The sequence below is a fragment of the Misgurnus anguillicaudatus genome, chromosome 22 (assembly GCF_027580225.2).
Source record: "Misgurnus anguillicaudatus chromosome 22, ASM2758022v2, whole genome shotgun sequence".
Classification (NCBI taxonomy): Eukaryota; Metazoa; Chordata; class Actinopteri; order Cypriniformes; family Cobitidae; genus Misgurnus; species Misgurnus anguillicaudatus.
In genome coordinates, this window is record NC_073358.2 from 37,287,067 (window position 1) to 37,310,621 (window position 23,555).

The 23,555-nt window shown below is 36.9% G+C and overlaps 3 protein-coding genes and 1 long non-coding RNA gene across 11 annotated transcripts in view; 1 reads left to right on the forward strand and 3 right to left on the reverse strand.

The window, feature by feature from the left end:
• On the reverse strand, nt 1–1,116 carry LOC129440042 (uncharacterized). Its single transcript, XM_055199081.2, has 2 exons — nt 642–1,116; nt 1–479 (listed from the first exon to the last, which is right to left on the reverse strand). The coding sequence occupies exons 1-2, from the start codon at nt 1,020–1,022 to the stop codon at nt 324–326; spliced, it is 537 nt and encodes a 178-aa protein (XP_055055056.2). The 5' UTR covers nt 1,023–1,116; the 3' UTR covers nt 1–323.
• Nucleotides 1,117–1,237: 121 nt separating this feature from the next.
• On the reverse strand, nt 1,238–8,444 carry carnmt1 (carnosine N-methyltransferase 1). Its single transcript, XM_055199077.2, has 8 exons — nt 8,226–8,444; nt 7,841–8,036; nt 7,539–7,717; nt 7,157–7,297; nt 4,702–4,880; nt 4,488–4,601; nt 2,354–2,457; nt 1,238–2,075 (listed from the first exon to the last, which is right to left on the reverse strand). The coding sequence occupies exons 1-8, from the start codon at nt 8,372–8,374 to the stop codon at nt 1,881–1,883; spliced, it is 1,257 nt and encodes a 418-aa protein (XP_055055052.1). The 5' UTR covers nt 8,375–8,444; the 3' UTR covers nt 1,238–1,880.
• Nucleotides 8,445–12,010: 3,566 nt separating this feature from the next.
• LOC129442606 (uncharacterized) lies at nt 12,011–17,870 on the reverse strand. Of its 6 annotated transcripts, XR_008643920.2 has the most exons (6): nt 17,191–17,865; nt 15,486–15,560; nt 15,070–15,219; nt 14,724–14,866; nt 14,536–14,597; nt 13,040–13,620 (listed from the first exon to the last, which is right to left on the reverse strand). It is a non-coding gene; the product is annotated as an uncharacterized lncRNA (long non-coding RNA). The 6 variants fall into 6 exon arrangements; XR_012365179.1 differs by lacking the exons at nt 13,040–13,620; nt 14,536–14,597; nt 14,724–14,866 and adding an exon at nt 12,011–12,326 and having other exon boundaries at nt 17,191–17,274; nt 17,636–17,842; XR_008643919.2 differs by having other exon boundaries at nt 13,039–13,620; nt 14,536–14,866; nt 17,191–17,870.
• Nucleotides 17,871–20,023: 2,153 nt separating this feature from the next.
• Nucleotides 20,024–23,555, forward strand: part of abca2 (ATP-binding cassette, sub-family A (ABC1), member 2) — a 95,783-nt gene continuing 92,251 nt past the window's right edge. For all 3 annotated transcript variants that reach the window (XM_073860303.1, XM_073860305.1, XM_073860304.1), the window contains exon 1: nt 20,024–20,625. In XM_073860303.1, coding sequence (XP_073716404.1) covers nt 20,560–20,625 — 66 coding nt within the window. In that variant the 5' untranslated portion in view covers nt 20,024–20,559. The remainder of the gene's footprint in view (nt 20,626–23,555) is intronic.

A 23,555-nucleotide genomic window follows, 5' to 3' on the forward strand; every position in this document is an offset into this window, starting at 1 on the left:
TAGACATTATAAAAATATACATCTTTATTCTGAAAAACAGGGTCTTTTAGAGCTACTGACATAAATCCATGACGAGTTCGAAGTGCACGCACGTTAACTAAATACCTGCTTCTGATCACTTGACATCCATGAAAGATGCACATTAAGCTTGTATATGTACTCATGTTTAATGAGTGCTTCTGCTGAAGGCCTCCACACAGCAAAAGGCTACAAATCCAGACTGAGTTACACAGTATATCATCAGTAGCCAAAGGTCAGGTCACAACAACGTCTATCAGCATGAACAAGCCTGTCCACACCATTAATATGTGCATCAATGCTCCTCAGGTTTCCATCGCCTCTAAATCTTTTGTGGAAATGGTGTCATTGGGCCTAGTTGAGGATTCGGTCTCCAGGAGAGAAAGATCCAACTCAGGTAGTGGGACTCGCCAGAACTGGAAGGAATTAAATGCAGTAAGATCCTCATCTGTGTGCATCACCTAGTGGGATACAAAAAAATACAGAATCCAAGATACCACTCATAATACAATCCTGCAACGCCACCATGTGTTCATCTACAATCATTGCATATTATTCAACGTGACAATTCAAAACACAAGTGTGCAAACTTACACTAAAGTATTATTTTTGTTAAACCTCACCTTATCCCCGGTGGTATTTTTGTCTTCTTTCTCTTTCTTTGATTCAACCTCAAGCGCGTGCGATTGCTGTCGCGCGACAGGTTTGCCAGCATCCTCGAATTTTCTAGACTTGCACGTGTTCTTATCTCCCAACATTGGGTTGACCCTGTTTGCAGGTAGTTTTTTCGGCATGTCATCTGTATTCGGTGGGTCTTCGTTATAGTTTGGCCTTTTTCTGCACCGCTGTCCAAGATTTGATGGAAGTTGTGGTGGATTACCGCTTTGTACGGTGGTCACTCCTCCTCCCACCGGTTTGTCGTCGATATTGGAAAGAGAACGCAAACATCTTTTATGGGGAATAATATCCGGAGGCAAAATGTTCTCTGCTCTCCGCTTGGTCATGTGTGCGACTAGTTGTTTGAAATTAGCTTGGCTCGTCTTCAGCTCAGCGTGCTGTTTACGATAGTTGTGTCGTCGATAAAGTTGATAAGCGCGTTTGAAAAATAGCGCTCCCTGCTGACAGAGTGTTTGAACAACACTTCTGGTTTTGTCATCCACAGAAATATCTTAATGTCAAACATTCACGTGGAAAGTAATAACCAAAATGGACTTTCAAATAATTTAAATTACAATTTTATTGCATCATATGCACACCATAATCACAAACTGTTAAGTTTAAAACAACTTATTTCATTGCTACCAACTGTTACAATTTTAATAGCCAACAAAGTCCCTCAAAGAGGCTGGAGTTATTAAAGGAAATAGTTCAAGGAAATCTGTAATAATGTAAACAAGCTTAACGGCATAGTTCACGCTATAATAACAATTATGTCAACCTTTATTCAGCCTCACGTTATTGCCCTCAAAACCATGTAAACTTTCTTCTGCACAATACAAAAGATATTTTGAGAAATGTCGCTGTGGTTTGGGGGTTAATGTTCATCTTCTGATCAGCAGAAAACAGTAAGCCATACAAGTTTGGAATGACATGAGTGTCTCTTTAAGAAAACACTGAAATGTAAAGTTAGATGTATCATTTGTAGGATGTAAAGCAGCACCCAAAACCTGAGAACAATGCAAAGTGAGACACTGACAAATATTTTTGGTAAATATGTGAAATAATTCAGTACACTTTAAAACTCCAATCTTGTTCTGTTACCAGGATTTTGCTATGATGCTGGCATTCATGGTTAAAAAAAATACATTTTACAGTTTATTATAAGACCACCGGTCAACAATTAATACAAAGCTTCAGTCTTCTCAGCTTAATGTTGTGTTTTTCTCTGTGTTTCCTGTGTGTAAATAATCCTCAGTCTGGTCATCTTTAGGTGTCTTATCTCCATTGATCAACTGATCTGCTGGTTTCCGTACAACAAAAAAGACACAGTCATAAAGGTACTTGAGCATGGAGCGATCGTTTTCCGTGTACGTGCTGGCCACAGACTCTTTTTCCAACTGTAGAAAAAAAATGAAGAAAGAAATATAATATAATATATATATATATATAATTAAAAAATATTAACAGAAGAGTTAACTTTTCATGAATATAAAACTACTTGGAGACAAAGTGGGGTTGAAATATGATCAGGCCTAATATGTGTTTAGGAAAATATGTGACCCTGCCTACCAGCAACCTGGTACTTTGATTTTAATGTTACATGAATGTCCGATTAGTTTATGTAAAAAATGACTGAAATATGGCTTTATATATGATTTTTCTGCTTAAAACTTACCTCCAGAACAAATCCATATTTTAAAATTGCAGCCTTTATATCCTCATAGCTTAGCTCAATGGACAATTCATTGGCCATGTTCTCAAAGTGGTAGAGAAGCGGACCTTTGAGATCAAAAACAAACAAACAATGGGTTATGCCTCTAATACAATATATAAGCTTTAAGTTAAGAAACAGAAAAGAAACCAGAAACTTTTTAAAAAAATATATGTTTCGGAACAGAACTGTTTATTTAAAATAATGGTAACCGGTTAATACCGTTTTTTTTCTTTCTTTGACAAAATTTCTGTGCAATACTCGGTGAAGTTAACTTCCGGTCGTCGTTGACTCATCGGAGAAATGAGAAGCTTGCCAGCAGGAAGTAAGGAAGTAGCCTACTCAAGCCCAAGTCTCTAATGCTCAATCATAAGAGGTAAATATCTACCAAGTATCTCAAGATGTTTGTTTTTTCAAGATCGCAGTTGATCCGTGATCCGTACAGATCAGGACCCACGGTTCGGCTCGCATTTGATTCGCGGATTAATACGCAAATTTAAACAGGGTGAAAGTTGATCTTTTGCACGTGTTTCAAAGTCTTGCAAATGTTAACACTTAAGTGATTTTAAACAATTTAACCACAAAAAGGCGCTAAAGTGAGCAATTTTTTGCACGCACATGCGGTTGAATGGGTCCGGTCCAAATCAAACGTGATTATCCCTATGCCCTTCAAAGATCAGAACGCTTGATGTATAAACTTGAGAGAGAGTTGGGCTACTGTGTCCCATACTGTAGTCCATTAAAATACATTTGGCGAATAAAGCACTGAAAAACAACGTAATTTACACTTTATGTGGAGTGACACTTTATGCTGCATCTTCTTCCCAAAGCACCCTTTGGAATTCGTCCTCCATCTGTGTGTGTGTGCGCGTGTTTAAGTGCACTCAACAAATGTAGGCATGTCAGAATTACAGTCAAGTAATTAAAATTATGTAGACTAATATTTTAAGTTTAATGTCCTAATGATCAGCCTACTTATTTGTATGTCCCACAGCTGACATGGAACCTTATTAACCGGTTCAAGAACTTTATTTTTTGGCTGGGTACACACCAAAAGATAATCGGGCTGATTTTGGGCCGATTTCCCCCCTTCCGACAATCCTAGCTATGGCCCGAGTATCGCGATGGTTCTACAGATTATTTTATCAGATTGTCCCTTCGTGTGAGGTGTGTTAAGAGTGTCCGAACCTGCGCGAAAGAACGTCGGAGCCGCGCCGATCGCGAATCCTGGTGTGTGTGGGGAATCCCGAGGACAAACGAGAGCACGCTATTGAGATTATCACGTGAAACGAAACCATATCCAATCAGAAAGTGAGATGAGGGAAGACGGAAGAGTCATGGCGCAGCACAAAGGCCGCTTCTCAATCCGAAGGTCGCATTTCCAGGCTGCATATACGTCATCAAGACTGTCTTATTTCAGAATATTAACAGTTATAAAATTAACTATTATTCCGAGTTTATCGTATATTGTTGTAATAAACTTATGACTTGCGAATGTAAAGCTCAGTTAACTTGAATAAACCAGGTTTCATGACGTATGCAGCCTGCATATGTGACCTCCGCAGGCTACAGCCTTCGGATTGAGAAACGGCCAAAGTGAAGTTGATGTGGACAGCAGAGATGGAGGATCAGCTTGTTGATTTGTGGCAACAGCACGAATGTTTATACAACGTGTCTTGTAAAAATTATTCCAAGCACTATCATTGAAATTTCTTCCTGCATATCGTCCGCCATGCTTATTCTGAAGTCGCGAGATTTTGTGGGATTTCCTGTGCTCACAGTCGAGACTCTGGTTAAAAATCTGTTTGTGTGTGGTGTGCTGTCTTTGACACATAATGGCACCCCACACACTATAGGAGCAAACGGTTAAATCTAGGATTTTTTAAACTCATGTATGTGGTCTATCACATTTTAAAAATCTTATAAGATGTAAAAAAATCTTTTGGTGTGTACCCAGCCTAATCGGTTCAGGAACGTCAATTTTAGGGTTGAACCGCAACCAGAAAAGTTTAAATACCGTTTCTGTTCGGAACGAACCAATTGGGGAAAAAATCTGGTTCAAAGCCCTGGTTAAGAGATGACATTAGATGTGACTTACCCAAATTCATCCAGACACCACCAGGTTTTAGAATATTCCAGATGGTTTCAATGTAATCAAGAACATTGTGGGCAGTGTCAATGAAGAAACATGTGGCAACACAATCCCAAATATCTAATAAGAGACCAAAAAATGCAGAGTAAGCTATTTGTAGGCTGCCTTTACTAACCCAAAAAGTGTAAACACTGTATCGGTTGGACCAGTGTATACTGACCTGGATCAGTGTATACTTCCTGAAAGTCTCCAGCGACCATAGAGAAGTCAGAGTCTGGCGGGAGACTCTGGGGGTTGACATCTGGGAAAGTCACGGGTCTCGTCTGATCCGAGGACGTTTTATTATTACTAAACTGGTGAATCCAGGGATACACAGTCAAAGTATTCTCCCCATCACATCTAAAAGACAAAACCTTTCAACTTACTTAAAGTTAAACCTTAATCTGATTGGATCAACACAAGTGGTTATTCAGCTTTGTACTACGTGGACTCTAAAAGGTGAAGTTCTAGAAGAAAGTAAATTAAAAGGAAAAAAGTTAAAGTACACTTCGCTTTACACCCTACATTATTACTAACAGAAATACAGTCAGTTCACCAAAAATATTATTCTTAGGGGCTATAGACAGTTTCATCGGACGCACGTGATACACGTCTGGATCCGAACCTTACTGGTCTGACTAGTTGCTAAACTGATCTCTTGAACAAATGCCTCGTTGAAAATAAGAAATGTTTTGGTTTCCTAGGTCATCTATGTGTTGTTTTTTTGCTTGTTATATAAATAAACTACGTTTAAATAACTTTTTGTTATTTATTCTTAGCGGAGTTTACCGAAAGATACGTGCGGACCGCGACAGCCGCTTGTTTATGTTGTTACTGCTGAAACGGTCTATTAGTACATTTTATTAAGCCAGAGAGAAATATACTTTTAAGTGTTTACATTAGTGCATTTTCATTTAAAAATGCATTACTTTTTCTACGGTTAGGCCTGGCATACACACTACTCCAGAGTTTTTGTCCTTTATTAACATAGATTTTTGTAAATGCTGAAGACCCTGTTTTAGTTTTTAGTTTGAAAACTCTGGTGTTGCGCTGCAGTGTAGACAGACCTTATGTAAACGGACCTTATGTAAACAAAGACGTGGGTGTCCACGTTAGCTGGATTTCCATCAAAACATTTTTAGGAATGTGCAGATTTGCTTCGCATTTGGTGTGCACACACCATTAGAGCAACAGGGTTTCCCGCAGCACATTTCAGTTAAGGCGGCCCGCCTAAGCTTGGAAACCCTAACGCCTTAAGTAGGTCGTCCAAAAAAAAAAATCGCTGCACAAAAGGCCGTCAAGTGCATTTCGGAGAATAGCGTGTACGCGCATCACACCGCGAGCGGGGACGCGGACCACATGGCCGAAATGAGAAAGACGTGGTCCGGACCGTCACTGTCTGGAGGATAACTAGCCAGTTGATAAAACATCTGGGAGAATAGTGCGGACGCGCTTCACACCGCGAGCGTGCACGCGCACCACACAGGCGAAATGAGATAAGACGTGGTCCGTCATGTCTGGAGGATAGCCAGTTTATAAAATGCGTGTCCTAAGAACTGTAGGTGGACTTATGTTTTGGGTTTATTTATGCCTGTTATTGTATTCATCTATAGTTCTTGCATTTTTAAAGTAAGTTAGCTGGTGATTTTGTTGTTTGAGCAACCTGCTAGCTAGGTTGCACGTGCCTGTTGATTAGATATAATTGTTGAGCGCTCTTGCTCACGTTATTTATGTGCATTATTTACATGCTACAGTAGTTACACGCCTTTAAGATAATGTAATTAATAGTGGTAGTAATAATTTTGTGCTATCCATCATCGTTCGCCAGACGTTCTACAACATCTGCTTTGGTTTGTGTTTATTAACCCTTTAGTTTTACTTCATCATGCAGCTATTCCCATTAAGAAGTATCTGTTAAAAACATTTAATTAATTAATAATCTATGTGTTTATTTTCTGTCATAGTTTCTTCAAAATAAAGTTTTATTTGAGTGTTTTAAATAAAAATATTTTAATTTTCATCATGACGCATACGCCCGCCCTCAGTCCGAAACCACCTTAATTAACAAATTTCTGCGGGAAACCCTGAGCAATAAACTCTTTTATTGTGGGTTCATACCAGACGCGAGTTCAACGATTTGCGCGAGTAGATTACATACAAAGTCAATGCAAAGACGCGATCAGACACATCTGGAGCGATGCGATTGACGGCGATATGGGCGGCGCATTTGCTGCGAAAACATGCGCTATTCGCCTCAAACGCGTCTTCGCCCAAGTTGAAAATATTCAACTTGAGTGAAAAATTCGCATGACACAAAGTTAAATCCCACGAGTAATCTAGAGCAAGTAACGCGATGCCCCGCGTTTGGTGTGTACGTAGCCCAGTGTGCGTGAATGGTCATGTTTCACGTGTTTAGGGTTGTGTATAGTGTTGGGGGTAGATCTTTTCTAGAATGCCAGTATAGATAAGGATCATTTTCATTTGAAAACACCGTTTTAAAACGAAAATGCTCTAGTAAACAAAACCAAAGTTTGCAGAAAACACAACCTAAATATAGATAAATACATAGCTAAATTCAAGTAATACACTTTTTCAATGAGACCTCTCCTCTACAGTGAAGATGAAAATGTGTTTACCTATTCAGAACAAAATTAGAGGAAAAGAGCATGTAGAAGCTCCACTCGTTCCCTTGGCATGAATAACCCAGATTAGCAATCTCCCATGCCAGCCGACCCAGACCTGCTCCTGGCACCAACACTCTGATTTGAGACACATCACTGCAAAGATAGAAATAAAAAAAACATAACTTTAAAAACATCTGGTTTTATTTGGTTTGCTGGTATTTGCGTTATCAGTTTGTGTCTGGACAGTTTCGGCACCTGGATTAAGTTACATTTCATGTTATCTCTTTAAGTACTAAAATGAATGTCCTTCACATTACAGCTGAGGGTCACAACTGCATACCTAAGATAGCCTATGATGTTTTCACAGAATGCTGGCTCATCAGAATATATTTACCATTGGTCAGGGGGGAAAAGTCTCTGGATTTCATCTACGAGAGGTTTATAGCAGCTGTCCCTTTCAGCTTTCCCTGCTTCACTCCAGTCACGTACAAACTGCTTAATGGTAGACTTCAGCTTGTCCATGTCAAAAGTCGAGGCAGGCCGTACCTTTCTTGGGTCCTCTTTTGAAAAGTTCTAAAACATTCAAATCAATGCATTTAACCATACAGCTCAAATTATTCACGTTTTTGTCATCAGCAAATACACCAATACATTATTTATCAAATTTAAGACCTACTGCCAGTGCATGCCACCTACATCCTCTCCATATTCCATGTTCTCAAACATATAGATGCAGTTGTGCACTATGGCCTGCAGCACCTCCTGGTTTCGGTCAATACAGTAGCGGATTTTAGACAGGTTGGGAAGGAAGTTTGTCAAAAGTTTTTGGTGATGATCTGGAAGGCATCGGAAATGCCTCTCGGCTCGATTCACGCGTTCATGAACATGAATTCTGTGGAAAAGGGTAAACAAAAGATCAAATGTTAATAAAGATTAAAATAATGCTACGAAATATAAATGTCGTAACTACAACTCTAAAATACGAACGAATGGGTCATGTAAATAACATAAAACAAACCTTGGTTTTACATGTTAGAAAAGGTAATGTATGCATCGTTCTTGTTGCCGTTGAGTCACCTACCTGTAATATTTAAATGCATTAATGATATTCCAAAAATGCTCTTTTTCTAATCTCGCCTCCTCCTCAGGAGAACGTTTAATCCTCCTTCGATAGTTGTAAATTTCCTCTTGTTTAGAAGCTGCTACTGTTTCATCCGTGCTGTCAGCCATTGCTGAACACTGCAGGCGTAATAATCGACAATCGATAAAATAAACAGATACAGGAAAAGTAAATGAACCTGAACAGTCGATTGTTGATAGTCGTTAGAACTTCATTGGAAAGTTTGAAATATTTCATATACCACAGTGGTCTCAAACTCCCGGCCCGCGGGCCATTTGCGGCCCGCCCTCCCCCTCTCTGCGGCCCGCGGCACCTTTCAACAATATAACATAATCTGGCCCGCAGAAAGATTTTTATTCACTTCGTTTCATATTAATTTCATTTTTAATTTAAACGTTCGTTCGCATGTCGCGTCTAACAACGTGTGTTAAAACGAGTCAAGGCGTTTCTTACTTTCTAAAGTGCTCGGGAGCGGAAGTTGCGCTCCGTGGCGTGGCGTCACTCGTTGCTACGCAGCCATGAGCCGCGCGCGCTCCGTGATTGCGAGGATAACGGAATGCGTGATCGGACTTTAATTCCTTATCTGAACCTCGCGTCAATCATAGATTCATTGTCACCATGAAATCAGTTAATCTGGTCGGGACTTTGTTGTGTTTGTCCAGAGAAGATTTGTTACTTCCGGGTGAATATCAGCTGTTACTCAGAGAAGAGCTGCGGTGGGGCTCACATCAACAAGTCACAGCTTCCAATGGAGACACCGCATGTATGAGGCAGAGCCATAGATGTAATGCAACACATAAACTACAGGTAAGAAAAATTGCCATCAAAGTGCCCAGATTAAAAGAGGAAAGATGAGGAGAAACATACAGAGGATAAAAGTATGTATACTGCTATATATAATGAAGTATAATAGATTATTATGTAACGTTATCTTGCTATGCAATTACACCTAGTATTATAATTTTTTTCAGTTGAACTAGCTTATGTAACATTGACTACCCATTCAAAAGTTTTAGGATCACTTTCACTTATTCATGTTTTTCAACATATACCTGTAATAGCAAATTCATTAAAACTGTGGAATAACAAAGATGGAACATAATAAATCAATACTATGACTGTAAACAATCCAAAAAAAAAATCAAAACACAAACACTTACTGATTTTTATAATAGTTTATAAATGTATACAGAAATTTTATTTGTTAGTTTAGTGCAATGTTTTAATAGGCCTTAGTTATTAAAGGGAAGGTTAAGAAACGATTTACTTATATAAAATAATGTATATTTAAAAGATAAAAAAACATTGTTTTTATTATACATTAAATAATAGAATTTTAACAGTTAATTTTACAGAAATATTGTACTTTTTTAACCTTAAAATAGCTCTGCGGCCCTCCGATTAAATGTCAATCTCAGAAATGGCCCCAAGCCAATTTGAGTTTGAGACCCCTGATATACCAGATGTTTGTACTGTGACGCTAAATTATTTATAATATAATATTTAATAGAGTGCGGCAAGGATTACGTATTTTTGTAGGCCAATAACACGGAACTGGGACACTGGTTCCCTCGACCAAAAGCCCTTCTTTTCTATGCCAAAAGCCCGTTTTTTATTTATCCCATATTTTTGGGGGATTATTGCATATAAATAAGCATGTGTTTAACAAAAGTTTATGACACTTAACGTTACATGTTTTGTCCAATAAGACAATATTCACACCCTGCTGAAAAAAACAGCATCGGAATTATGCTGGTCTATGCTGGTTTGATGTTGGTTAGCTGGTGGTCACCAGCATTCCAGCACCAAAACACAACATATGCTGGTCTTGCTGGTATGACCAGCATGGGATGCTGGTGCTCATGCTGGTTTGGTGCTGGTTTAGCTGGTGCTAATGCTGGTTTGGTGCTGGTTAAGTTGGTGCTGGTTTAGCTGGTGTTCACTAGCAAACCAGCACCAAATGCTGGTCTTGCTGGTATGCTGGTTTTTCAGCAGGGCAGATAAACACATTTGTTAATTTTGAAGTCAAAATGTGGCTTTTTATATTTCCAGCATTTACACTTCAACTTCATAATGTTGTGTTCATCTGTAAAGACAAACTGTAACTTGTTTATCTGTAACTTGTATGTTACAAACCTGTAAACATAACTTGTTTAAAATATTTATATTTATATAGACTGCAAAAATATACTTATAATTTTATATTTTATACATTCTTAAACATTTATACTAAAAGGTTAAAAATATAAGACGTCACAACCCAACATCAAAACCCAATGTCACTCTGACGTCAAAACTCAACGTCAATCTGACGTCACAACCCATCGTCAATCTGACGTCAAAATCCAATGTCAATCTGACGTCACAACCCATCGTCAATCTGACGTCAAAATCCAATGTCAATCTGACGTCATAACCCAATGTCAATCTGACATCAAAATCCAACGTCAATCTGACGTCACAACCCAACGTCAATCTGACATCAAAACCCAACGTCAATATGACGTCAAAACCCAACGTCAAAATATGTGTTTATTGCGTCATGGTAGCCATGTGCATCATGCGTCTTGTCAAAATACGTGCCTGCTACAGATGCTTCAGAAGGGTTTATGATAAAAGAGACTCTCACGTTCACAAAATACTCACAAGACACTAACTTAACAGTAAACTCGATTACACATCCATGAGTTTAAGCAAGTATCTGTTGAGCATCGTGCGCCCTCAAAAAATAAGTCATCGGCCGTGTTCATCCAAGATTTATTGAAGGTGTTTAACCAAAACCCCCTTTTTTAAAAATCCATTGACTTCGGGACGATGGAATCGAAAGTGCTAAAATGCTAACTCACTTTTGGGTTTTGCCTACAAAAATACATAATCTATTATAAAACAGAAAGTTTTGGTTCTTCATTATAATTGGTTAAGCCACGTTCAAAACATAATCCTGTGACCACATTACATCAGTACATTAAGTCTTTGCGTTGCTTGGCAACCAGATGAATTGTTTCTGAAGAACTACATTCCTTAGTAGAAGAGTAAAAGTTTTATCAATAGCATTACAAATTCACTCTGTGTGTTTATTTTATGAAACCTCATCAGGTACCTGTATATGTTATTACCGTTTTATAAAAGCAGTAAGACAGATGAAGCAGAGGTTTAAAGTGAATTTACAACAGCTAATGCAAAGTTCTCACTACATGACTAAACGTTGGCCGATCACTCTGCTGTTCAGACTACATGCCTGCTCTCTGATTAATCTTGCATCATTAAGTCATTGGGGTGTTCACACTATATGTGAAACAATCTGCAACCGGAGGTCACAGTTGATTTGCCCCCAATAATAGTCTGACCTGTTGGCGAGCTTGATGACTTGCAAATCCTGTAGTGTAAACTTGACATAAGGGACTGCAAAGTGCCTAAAAACGTCCTCTAACTGTTCTAAATTCTTCGTACACTGTAAAAAGAATCCTGTGAAAAATACAGTAACTTGCTGGCAGCAATTAGCTAGTAAGTTGCTGTATTTCATTTCACAGTATTCTTACTGTAAACGTAATTGCAGTAAAATTAAAATTACTGTAAACTCTTTTAAAGTAATAATCACAGTACTGTATTTCATAACTACTACTGTAATAGGGATTACTGCATTTATTTTGTGTACTGTAAAATGAAGACACTGTGTGTCACAAAAATGCCATTTATTTTATCACTTTAAATTACAAAAATTCATAAATTAAAAATAGCATAGCATACATTTTTTCTGTGAACATCTCAAAACTTTTCTGAACATATACATTTTTTTAAATATGTTAACATTTTTTTGTGAATGTTTCATTTAATTTCAACACTTTTCTGAACATACAAAAACACTTTTTTTCTGAACACACAAAACAATCAATATTTATTAAAAAGTTTCTGGTAAATTACAAATGCATAAAGGTTAAATTATTTACATTTACAGCAGGATTTCAAACCTGAATATTGTTTTTCTCCAAGACCTTTTGTTCAGAAATATTATTCTTTTAAATCTGGACATGAACTAGTTGACTTCCTGGGCTGGACTCTATCCTGTAATAAAAGAAATTGACTATTAATGTAAAAGCAAGACAGATGGGTTGATGACATATACATAAAAGTTTACTTCGCAGTGTTTTACTTTTAAATAAACAATTTTAATTTTTTTATATGCTCTGTTGGTGGTTTGTTGAGTAAAATCTAATATTTAATATTTAATAACTGTCTACATTAATACTATTATAAAATTATACATGAATATCCCAAATTTCTGCCACAATACCATGTTTACAGTTAGTGATACAACAGTGAAATTTATTGTAAATATTTGTTAATTTGTGAATGGAAAAGTATTGTTTCACTCGACGCGCCAAACACATATTTTGAAATGACGAACCACACACATGATGGGCTACAAACATGTTGTGACAAACGCCCTCGAAAAAAGAAGTCACCGGCTGCCACTGTATTAGACTAGCTGTGCTGCTTTTCTACCTTTTGCATGGTGAGTTAAATTAAACGTTTGATATTTAACAATAGCACAACAGTTCATTTAAAAAAAAAAACACTTTGCCTCCCTAACTCAAAATTTTCTAGTGACTGGTAACATTGACATTTTTCACTTGGGCCAATAGATTTTCTGTGAATGGAATTTTATCAATTGTGGCAACGATCTTTAAAAATTAGCTCAATGGAAAATAACAGGTTGAGCCAATTGAAAATAAGAAACCATGTTTTTTGCCCAATTAACTTTTTAAAATTGTGGTAGCATTCTTTTTTTTATTTACCCAATCTGAAAATGTATATTGGTAAAATTATATTGATAAGGAACCATGCTGAATTGTTTATTTCCCGTTGTCCTAATAGAAAAAGAAACACACAAACTATTTTGTAACATTTTATTCATTTTTTATTTATTTGTAATACCTTAAAATTGTAAACATACAGAAATGGTCTGCATACAATTGCACAGTAGACATTGGAAAATAATTATTTTTAATAAAAAGTTTAGAAAAGATATTTTACAAATATCTCCAAAAACACCAATATAAAAGTGGGGAGGGTTCCTCACCCAATGTTAATCACAATTTCACTTGAATTTAACATTCTCACACGAAAAAAAGAGCTTATGAAACTACTTTAAACACTTAAACATTTAAACAATGCCTCAAAACAGTTTAACATTAAACAACTAAAACATTCTACAAATTAAAGGCATAAAGTATCACAAATTTTCAATCACAACAGGATCACTGGAAATGAATCTTGACATGGATCAGCAACTGCTCAGTTTTTCACGAATTCCCATTTTCATGTCACGTGTGTAAATCACCAAAGCCTTGCTACTCTGTAAGAAGTAAAAAAGTCTCACTGAGTGTACATGTACCAAATGAAGACAATGTAATAAATAAAACCAGATCAATATAGAATATCCTCAAAGTTTAAACTTCTGAACATAGAAAAACGTCTGCTATTAGCTATATTGCTGTTCAACATTATGAAAATAAAACAGTTTTAATATAGAAGTACAGTTATTTTGGTATTGGAAATTTTTCATTACTATAGTTTCACTTAAAATATACTTTAGTGAGACTATGGTAAATGTGTGGTTATATGCTTATCCAACACAAACAATAGTAAAACTATGGTTAATTTTCTAAGAGATGAATTGTTCAAGCAAACCTATAGGTAGGCTACTAATGTTAAGCTACTTCGTGTTGGTTTTATATTCGATTACTTACAGTAAGGTCAACGCGCTGATATTGAGACTTGCGCCGTTTAATATAAACAGCAGCTTTACAACACCAGCTGATAGAGAGCGTCCTATTCATATCTATCTACCCCTCGTGGATTTCCTGACGCAAGATGACGACGGCAGCAAGCGCGGCGCAGATCGATTGGCACATGAGATCAATGTAACGCGAGATATAAGCTTGTGAATGGCTCTCGCGGAACTTTGATGTCATAGGTTGATTTGTCTGCGCAGTGCTGCATACATTCAAATACAAGTAAAGAATGCGCCAGTTTCGTTACGTCCAGGCCAAATACAGAAGCCCCCACACTCGTTATATATTCATTTATTTAAAAAACACGACAATTTCTCTCTAGAAAGGCGGAGGTTGCAAGCAGCATTTCATGTCTATGTGTGCACGTGTGGGCGCGGCGCAGCGGCTCTTAATAAAAAAACGCACCTAAATCTCGAAAAAGCTAACAGTTTTCATACAAATATGTTATATAAGAAATACAAATATAATATACTCACTGTGAAAGTTGTAGTGACCTTGCCATTTCCTCACTAAATGAAGCGTTGCTCGGTGCGTTACACTGAGGAGAAAACATCATATGCTTTTGTTTGTATGCTGTAATTATTCAGATTTTCACTCAGTTTAACTAGAAAATGACTTTAAAAATACTTAAAAGTGACTTAAATGTAAATATTTAAGTACTTACCATAACTTTATTGTAAAAAATGTCGATCATCAACTCCCACGCATCCACACTGAAGCCAATTAATGTCAGGTGCATTCCCATACGCTTTTCTGGCTGAACTATGTTCAGTCAACTCAGATTTTTCATTTGACACGATAAATTGGCTGAGCAGAGTTTAATATGTTCGGTGAATATACATTTTTGTTTTAAGCCAATTCTTTATGTTTTAATTACCACAATGCATATTTTTGTTTGGGGAGAATTTTTTGAAAGCAATATGTTGAGTCAATACTTAACTTTCAGTTTCCACAATTTTTTAAAATATAAATTTTTTACAGTGTATATAAAAAAACAAATAAGTGCTTACCTCTGGATAAATCCCAATGTAGTGGCTGCCTCATACATAGTATGACACAAAAAGGCTCGAGCAGAAGTGAAATCACAACGGTCACTCAATTGGAGGAGAACTCTGCACTCGATGGAAAGCATCCATTTTTTGCCCTCAGATTGGACTCTCCTAAAAAATATTAAATAAAAGTTGACATTGCACAGTATTCAATCTGATATGGTTTACTATTTTACATAAGCAAAATTTATTGAAAACACTAGCCCTACATAACTACCTCTTTCTTTCCTATTAGATCAATAACCACTAGAGAATTTTGGAATGTACGTGCAAGATGACATAAAACTTTGTTCACACAGTGACTTGATACAAATACGCTTTATAGATTAAGTAACCCCTAAAATTGGCATCTATTATGTTGAGTGCTGGGATCATACCGAGCATGATGAGCCTTGGAGTGCTTAGCATGGAAATCTGGGCCTCAGCATCTGCTTACTGTAGGTGGAAGTTTCCTGTAACACAAAATAAACAAACAAAAAAATAACTTTTAGAAATCACAAGTACAATATTCATAAGAGTAAAAGTGTGTCAATACTGTACAAAAATAACTTGCATCAACCAAGAGAAAAACAGTTTCTTCCTGTTGCATGGTTTCTGTGCACTTTAACATGTTTGATATATTAATTTATACAACAGTTCTTTCCGGTTCTCGAATCTGATTGGCTAAGAGCTATGCGATATTCTACTGATAACGGCACAGCGCTTGCATACGCCCGGCCCAATAAATTTTATAACAAAAACGAGTAAGACCATTCAGTTGTAAGTGTTTGCTCTCTCTAACAAAACTAAATGATTTAATTACAAGAAAAATATCAAAACGTTGATGAAAGACGGTGTCGCGGTGGGCAAGTGATCTAAACGGTGAGAGGCTGAAGCACCAGTAATCACCGTTTCACAGACTATCGCGACAAGCCTATAGCTCGTAAATCAGTCTGTGAATCCCAATCGGAAGCGACTATTCCGTCAAAGATCAGCGACTTCCATGTAACGGGACCCTCAGTGTATGTAGATAAAAAGGTCTCGTTCTAAGTTAATAAACACATAACGGTTCATTATGAAAGGTCTTTATACACCCCTGATCATATAGTTTTGTATATTATTTTGCATTTCTGTCAAGAGACACACTGCACCTTTAATGGGAGTTATGTCTTGTCACATCGTGTGGACGATTAACACTTGGAAAGAGGAATGTAAACTATTTTTTTCTGAAGCAATATCTCTTATCAGAACGCGAAAACACCGTGGAACTGCAGGTAAGCACCGCAGCTTTTAAATGTGGACATTGATCATTTATTTTATCGTGACGTGACTATTAAAACATGTTATGAGATATCGCCACTGATATATTTATGAGCAGCATGCAAAAACATCTCTCTGACACTTATAAAAAACAGTTTTATATAGTACTGACAAGAACTAAGTTTAATAATAATCGAGTGCTCGTATCGCGTTAATAATAAATGGGAAAGCAATAGTAACGTTATACATGTATAGTTAAATTAACTTTCACCTCGCGCCAAAACAATAACAACACAAAAGACACTAAATATGAATAAGAAAACGATTAATAGTTTCATCATGACACCAAATACTGCTGATTTGATCATCTCCTGACGATCAAAAACAAACAAGGCCAACATGAGAGCCAGGGAATCTCCCAGAGATGTAGCCCAGAGAGGGCGTTGGTCAGCGGGGCGAGTGAACACTGACGTCCGCTCATGCTTTGGTTCTCATACCTACCGAATCTCACTAAGCAAACGTTCAAACAGGCGCTATCTTTACTAATCGACTGTAGATTTAAATATAATACATATACATTCTCGACTGAACTAGTCCTAAAACTACACTTTGTGACCAAGAAACGGTAAAAAAATCGTGAAATTATGAAAAATGTGTGTTATGCTTTCTTTCGAATCGGCCCGCTTCGTTTCCTCAGGCAGCAACGTAAGCGAGCAAGAGAAAAAAACGTGAGATTTAAACGAATATCGCGCCAATAAATACAAAAATACACACGTTTAAATTAATTTTGGTTCACAATGCTAACGCTATAATTAAATTAAAGACTGGATATATAAGTCTTACCTCATATCTGCTCAGCTCCGTTTTCTTTCAGCTCGAGAGACTGGTTTCAGCCTGCGGAGGTCGCACTCGCATACGTCATCAGCCCTGGTTTATTTAAGTTAACTGACCATTAGATTCGCAAGTCATAAGCATATTAAACAATTTACTATTAACTAAGAATAACAGTCAACTTTATAATTGTTAATATTCTGAAACAAGCATTGAGACACGGCCAATTACTATTATTATTAAATTATTATCCTTCTCTAAACTAATGACGTTATAAAATGTTGCCAAACTAGAAAATATATCGAAATCATGCAGAAATATATATTTGTGGTAATAAAATTACAAAATGCACACACAAGACGGTGAAGTGTGCTGCTCATTCTCTCTCAGTGCACTCTTAAAGTTGAACAAACAGACTTTACAAGAGTCAACTTTGGAATTAAATTAGCAAATTTACCTTTCTGAAGTAAAAATTCAGATGAAAGTGTGGAATCTCGTAGCTTTCCTTGGCTGAAGAAAAAAATCCTTTAGAAATTGCTGTATTGTGATTCACAGGAAAAATATTTTTACTGTAGAATTTACCCGCCGTTGAAAAAAGACCATGATGCTTTGCAGATCTACAGCAACATGCTGTAAACAAGTTCTACAGTAAGCATTTGCTCATTTTACAGTAATAATGCTGTGAAAACTACAGAAATTTGTTACAGTGTAAACCATGGATTGTTGGGGGCTATTGCATTTTCACAAGTTTTAAATGTAACTCTTTCAAATAAGTAAGTTTGTATTTGAATTTCTCTGAGACATCTGCTCTTCTCACATTTTTTGTATGAAATCATACCTGTCAAAATGTTTTACATAGTAAAAATTCCACTTCCTAAATGTTTCTGTAAGGTTCATCAAAGGAAACCACAAACACAGCCTGTAATGCTTTTTGAGGGGGGATGTGAGACAAGCTTGTTGTCTGAAATGCTAACAGGTTTCGTCATCAGTATTTTCACATTAACACATAAAGTTAGCTTAATTTTTCCATGAACCAAAAGAATATTTCAGTAATAGCTGAACGTTGGCCTGTTGTGTTTTTTTTTTGTATACTGACCTGCAGCTGTATGTGCTAATGCTTATCACATTTTCACCCAAAGGTGTAGTTCACACAGGAAATTTCAGGATGCTTAATACTTTTATGTTCAAATTAAATAGTGTAAACTAGTTTAAGATACTGATGTTGGTCTTGCACTTCCCAAGCTCCTAACATACTGATGTAGCAAAGTAAGCAAGATTGCCACAGAGATATTAACCAACACCACACAGCTACAATCAGTTTTTTTTAGCTTTTTGATGGGGCTAAAGCATTTTAACTTTCAACCTTTCCCCAAGTGTACAGATTAATGTGTTGAAATATATATTTAATGTGCTTATTGATTTAAATGTAACAAAAGTGCAGTGGTTTTATATGAAGTGTTTCTTTGCAAAACGAGATAACTCCGTTTTTTTAATTTGTCAGAAATCTCGTTTTTTTGTTGTGCATTCCAATTAATATCAATTCAAATCGTTTGTTTTGATTTAAAACTTCCTAACTTAAAAAAATACAGCTAAGTGGCATCATAAAACAAAATAATAACATGATAACATAATAATAAACATGTTTTGACAAAAATGTTAAAAACGGATTTATCTCGTTTTGCAACGAAACTCTTCATATGTAAACAAGTAATAAAAAAATACTTATTGTAAAACAGGTCCTTACAATGAGGTTTTATCATTAAAAAATATAGACCCGAACAGGGTTTAGATTAATCCAGGACTAGGCCTTATTAATATTAGGTCATTTAAGACGTTTTTACAAACATACCTTACAAAAAACACTACAGGTGTACATTTCAAGACAAAACAATGACAAAGATATATGTTAAAATTAAACAGGACAAGGCGTTTTTTCAATTAAAGCAGCTCAAACATGCATTTTAGTCTGGGACAAGGAAGCCTTGTCCGGGAAACCACCCCTTTATGTACCAACTATTTGAAACGAGTAAATCTAACATTGTAAAGAGTGTGGAGTTAAGATTTGGACTATTAAATGTTTTAGTTTACACATTGCCAGACTTCATATTTATAGTTTATTAACATTATAAGAGGTCGAATAGCAATAATAATAATAATAGTTTAGACTTTTGGATTCATCTTGGTTCTTTTATAATCTGTGGTTTTGTTGTGAGGTTGATGGGTTGATAACAAGATTTGCAAAACTGCAAAAACTTTCCTTTTTCCTGTTGTTGAAAAGATCACTCAATCTTGAAAATATAGTCAGTCTTTGACCAACCAGATCATTTTAGCAGCAGGTTAAGAAACCATTCAACACCCACTGTTTTGCTGTAGCAGTCATAAATTTGCAGTGCTAAAAAACACAACCTGCTCTCCAACCCACACTGTACATTTTAAGTGCTGTGCACAAATTCATACTGGTTATGATTTGTCATAAAGAATATCATTTGAATCTTCACTGTCTGAAATATTTACACAAATGTTCTTTTTTTAATTTTTTTTTCATTAATACAACATGATAATTTATTGATCAGTTTGAAAAAGTGTCTCACAGTACTAAGATGACTTAAAAAGAGAAAACAAGGAATAAAATAAGCAAAACCTTTTTGCAGTACGCTTTAAAAAACTTTTTTCTGACAGTGTGGGGGCCTTCAAATGTAGTTGTGGACAATAGGAGAAATGTAATCTGATCCTTTAATCTGTAATTCTGTTGATCACACATTGAACTGCAGAGGGTGCTATTTGCCTTTTATCACTATCAACTCATTTAAATGGTAACTCTCTGTTAGAATAACATATTCTGATCAAACACCACAACATTCACGCGATGCACGACATCCGCATATGTGGTCCTGTGGAAGTCCGTTCAACCAGGACGTCAACCAGTCCGGATTATCATCAATCCCAGAAGTAAAGACTGTGGTGAGATTAAAACATGTTTTCACATCGATGGAGTTTCTATAAATAGCCAGGCGTCGCAGAATGATGAGGATTCAGCAGCGCATCAGTAATCCATCTGAAGCAGCCACTAGATTACAATAAAATCACATCTGATCTACTTGACACATCGGTTTCAAGTTACTTAACAGTAAGAAAAGGTTCGACTACGTTTGCATGAAGCTGACACGCGTATCTCCGCCCACTGCTTAGTGAGATGCGAGTATAGATCTGCTGCTACCAAAAGAGCATTTTGTTCTGACAAACCAAGCCCTTTCATGACAGGATGTTTGGCTTTGTCACACGCCGGGAACGACAAAATGCAGACAATTCCAAAACAGCGACACTGTGATAAATAAATCATTATTGTGACTTCACCGGGAGCGATTCTCCAACTCATCCAAAATGGGATTTCTTCACCAGCTACACCTTCTCCTGTGGAAGAACGTGACTTTAAAGCGAAGAGGACCGGTAAGGAGATTTTCGTTTGCATAAATGGCGATTTTTAAATGTCGTGTTTTTAAACGTAGGCCTTTTTGGTTGGGTAAACATCGCGGGTAGCGAAAGATGCGCGAGCGCATACGGGCGTTAGTCACGCACTCGATCGAAGAAGAAAGCGTCAGATGCTTTAATTGTTACAAATTCATGACGATCTGTTCTTTTCTGTGTTTTATGTTTTGTTTGCACATGTGTTGACGCAACATTGGTGTGATTTTAGCATAAAGTTGTCGATTACCTATTAACAGGTTGTTTAGAAAACTAACAGGTTGTTTCCTGTTAGTTTGCTTGTTGACTTGACAGGTTTCGGTGACCCTTACCTTATGGATCTCTAGCCATTTTAATTTCAAGTACCCAGCATTGTCCAGAACATTATTTGAATGCGTATTATTTTAATGCTTGTTTTGTCTCATTTTAAATCGTTTTCAGTCATCTGTAGTCATTCCTAGGCCCCCTGCTTTAAAACACCTGTTATGACGAGAGATTGTCAGTACAATTCGCATGATGGAGTCTGGTGCTTATGTTGAGACAACAACGTCTGACCCTGCCTTTGAAAACTAAGTCATTTTTGTGATGTTTTATACAAAATATCATTCTAAATATTTGTTAAGAACATGTTTTATATCTTTAAAATGAACTGAGTAAGGCCATGTCAAAGAATTCATTGTTGAAATAAAATTTTGATGCTCCTAATCTCATAAGATTATGAGATGCCTGGATTTAAAGGGGCTATGGTTCAATACTTTTTTAAGATGTCAAATAAATCTTTGGTGTCCCCAGAGCACATATGTGAAGTTTTAGCTCAAAATTCCATATAAATAATTTATTATAGCATGTTAAAATTGCCACTTTGTAGGTGTGTGCAAGAATGTGTCGTTTTGGGTATGTCCTTTAAAATGCAAATGAGCTGATGAAATTCAAACACTGAACACAATGATGGTGGTTTGTTGCGATTAAAACTCAATTGTGCTTTTCTCTGCACTAAATGGCAGTGCTGTGGTTGGATAGTGCAGATTAAGGGGTGGTATTATTATAATAACAGCTCCTTATGACATCATAAGGAGAGCCAAATTTCAACAACCAATTTTTCATGTGCTTGTAGAAAATGGTTTGCCAAAACTAAGTTACTGGGTTGATCTTTTGCAAATTTTCTAGGTTGATAGAAGCACTGGGGACCCAATCATAGCACTTAAACATGGAAAAAGTCAGATTTTCATGCCATGGCCCCTTTAACAGACAGGGTCACTTTTTATCCCCAACGTTCACCAAATTGCTCCTTGCTCCCGTGTTTCGAATCGGTTTGTTGTTATAGTCTCTTTAAATGCGCTTTTTGGGTGCCTGGGCCCTAATAATTGTTTCAGTCTGGTCTGGAAGAACTTTACTGGTCTGCATAAAGCCAAGACTAGAACCCAGCTGAACGCTTTGTTATGACTTGCAGGCTCAGGGCCAAAAACTCATCACCCAAACTCATTAATGATTTGTACACAGTGGCACAGAAAAAGTCCTTTCCAAAACTGCTGCAACAAAGATGAAAAAAAATTATTTCAAATGGTGTGTATGGTATAGCATTATATTTGTTTTGATTAAAATAACTGGAATAGATAAACATGTTATGTATATTTTCAATGCCATTACAGCATGCAGGTTAGGCGAATTGGAGATGTCAGTTGCCCTTCGCTCAGTGTGTGTGTAGATCAAGGTGTGTATAGTTTTTGGTCTGTGGAAGGAAACCATGTAAAAACACCTTTATTAGCAACAGTGTAGCCCTGGCATATGATATAGCACTGATGTAAAACTATCAGGAAACCTTATCCTTGTGCTTCAATTTAAGGCTGAGGTGTTCACCACTTGGCCTTTGAATGTGAATGGAATAGAGAATAAAGCCGATGATCTATAGACTGTTGAACTGCCATATAACAATGTGAAACTAAGTAGGTCAAAATTAAACACTTGTAAGAACATAAAATACTAGTATCAGTATACACATTTTGTTTCCTGTATGGTGTACCCTGCTGAAAAAAACAGCATCAAACCAGCATGGACCAGCATGGGAATTATGCTGGTTTGATGCTGGTTTAGCTGGTGGTCACCAGCATATCAGCACCAAAACACAACATATGCTGGTCTTGCTGGTATGACCAGCATGGGATGCTGGTGCTAATGCTGGTTTGGTGCTGGTTTAGCTGGTGCAAATGCTGGTGCTGATGCTGGTTTAGCTGGTGTTCACAAGCAAACCAGCACCAAAACACAACATATGCTGGTCTTGCTGGTATGCTATTTTTTTCAGCAGGGTAAACAAATGATCGCCTCAGACATAGTGCCCAAAGGACCGTTGGCTGAACGTCTGATGCATACGGCACACTTTTCTGGAAACACTTCAGCATCTTAAAAAGTTGTCATCTGATTGGTTGAATTATACAGGATTTCCGGGAGACGTGTGTGTTGCGTTCTTTAACAGTCCGCATGGAAACAATGCAAAGCCGAAAAGAATGCAAAGTTTACTGCATAAAGTCCTTAAAAGACGTCCCAGAGTTTTGCTTGACGTGTTTGCCATTGTTGTTAATGAACTTCAGAGATGTTTGTTTGCACACCGCTGCTTTACGTATCACAGGGTTCCCACGGGTCCTTGAAATCCTTGAAAGTTTGGGAATCTGGGGGAAAAATTCGTTTGTAAAGTTTGTAAAAATATTGAAAGTGCTTGAATCTATTTTATGCAAGAAATTTTCTGGGAAAAAAAACATATTGGGGTTAGTGAAGACACACGCTTTTGGTGTGAGAGACCCAGGTTCGAATCCACTGTGACACACCATTGTGTCCCTGAGCAAGACACTTAACCCCTAGTTGCTCCAGAGGCGTGCGACCTCTGACATCACAATTGTATGTTTGACACATGAAAACGTCTC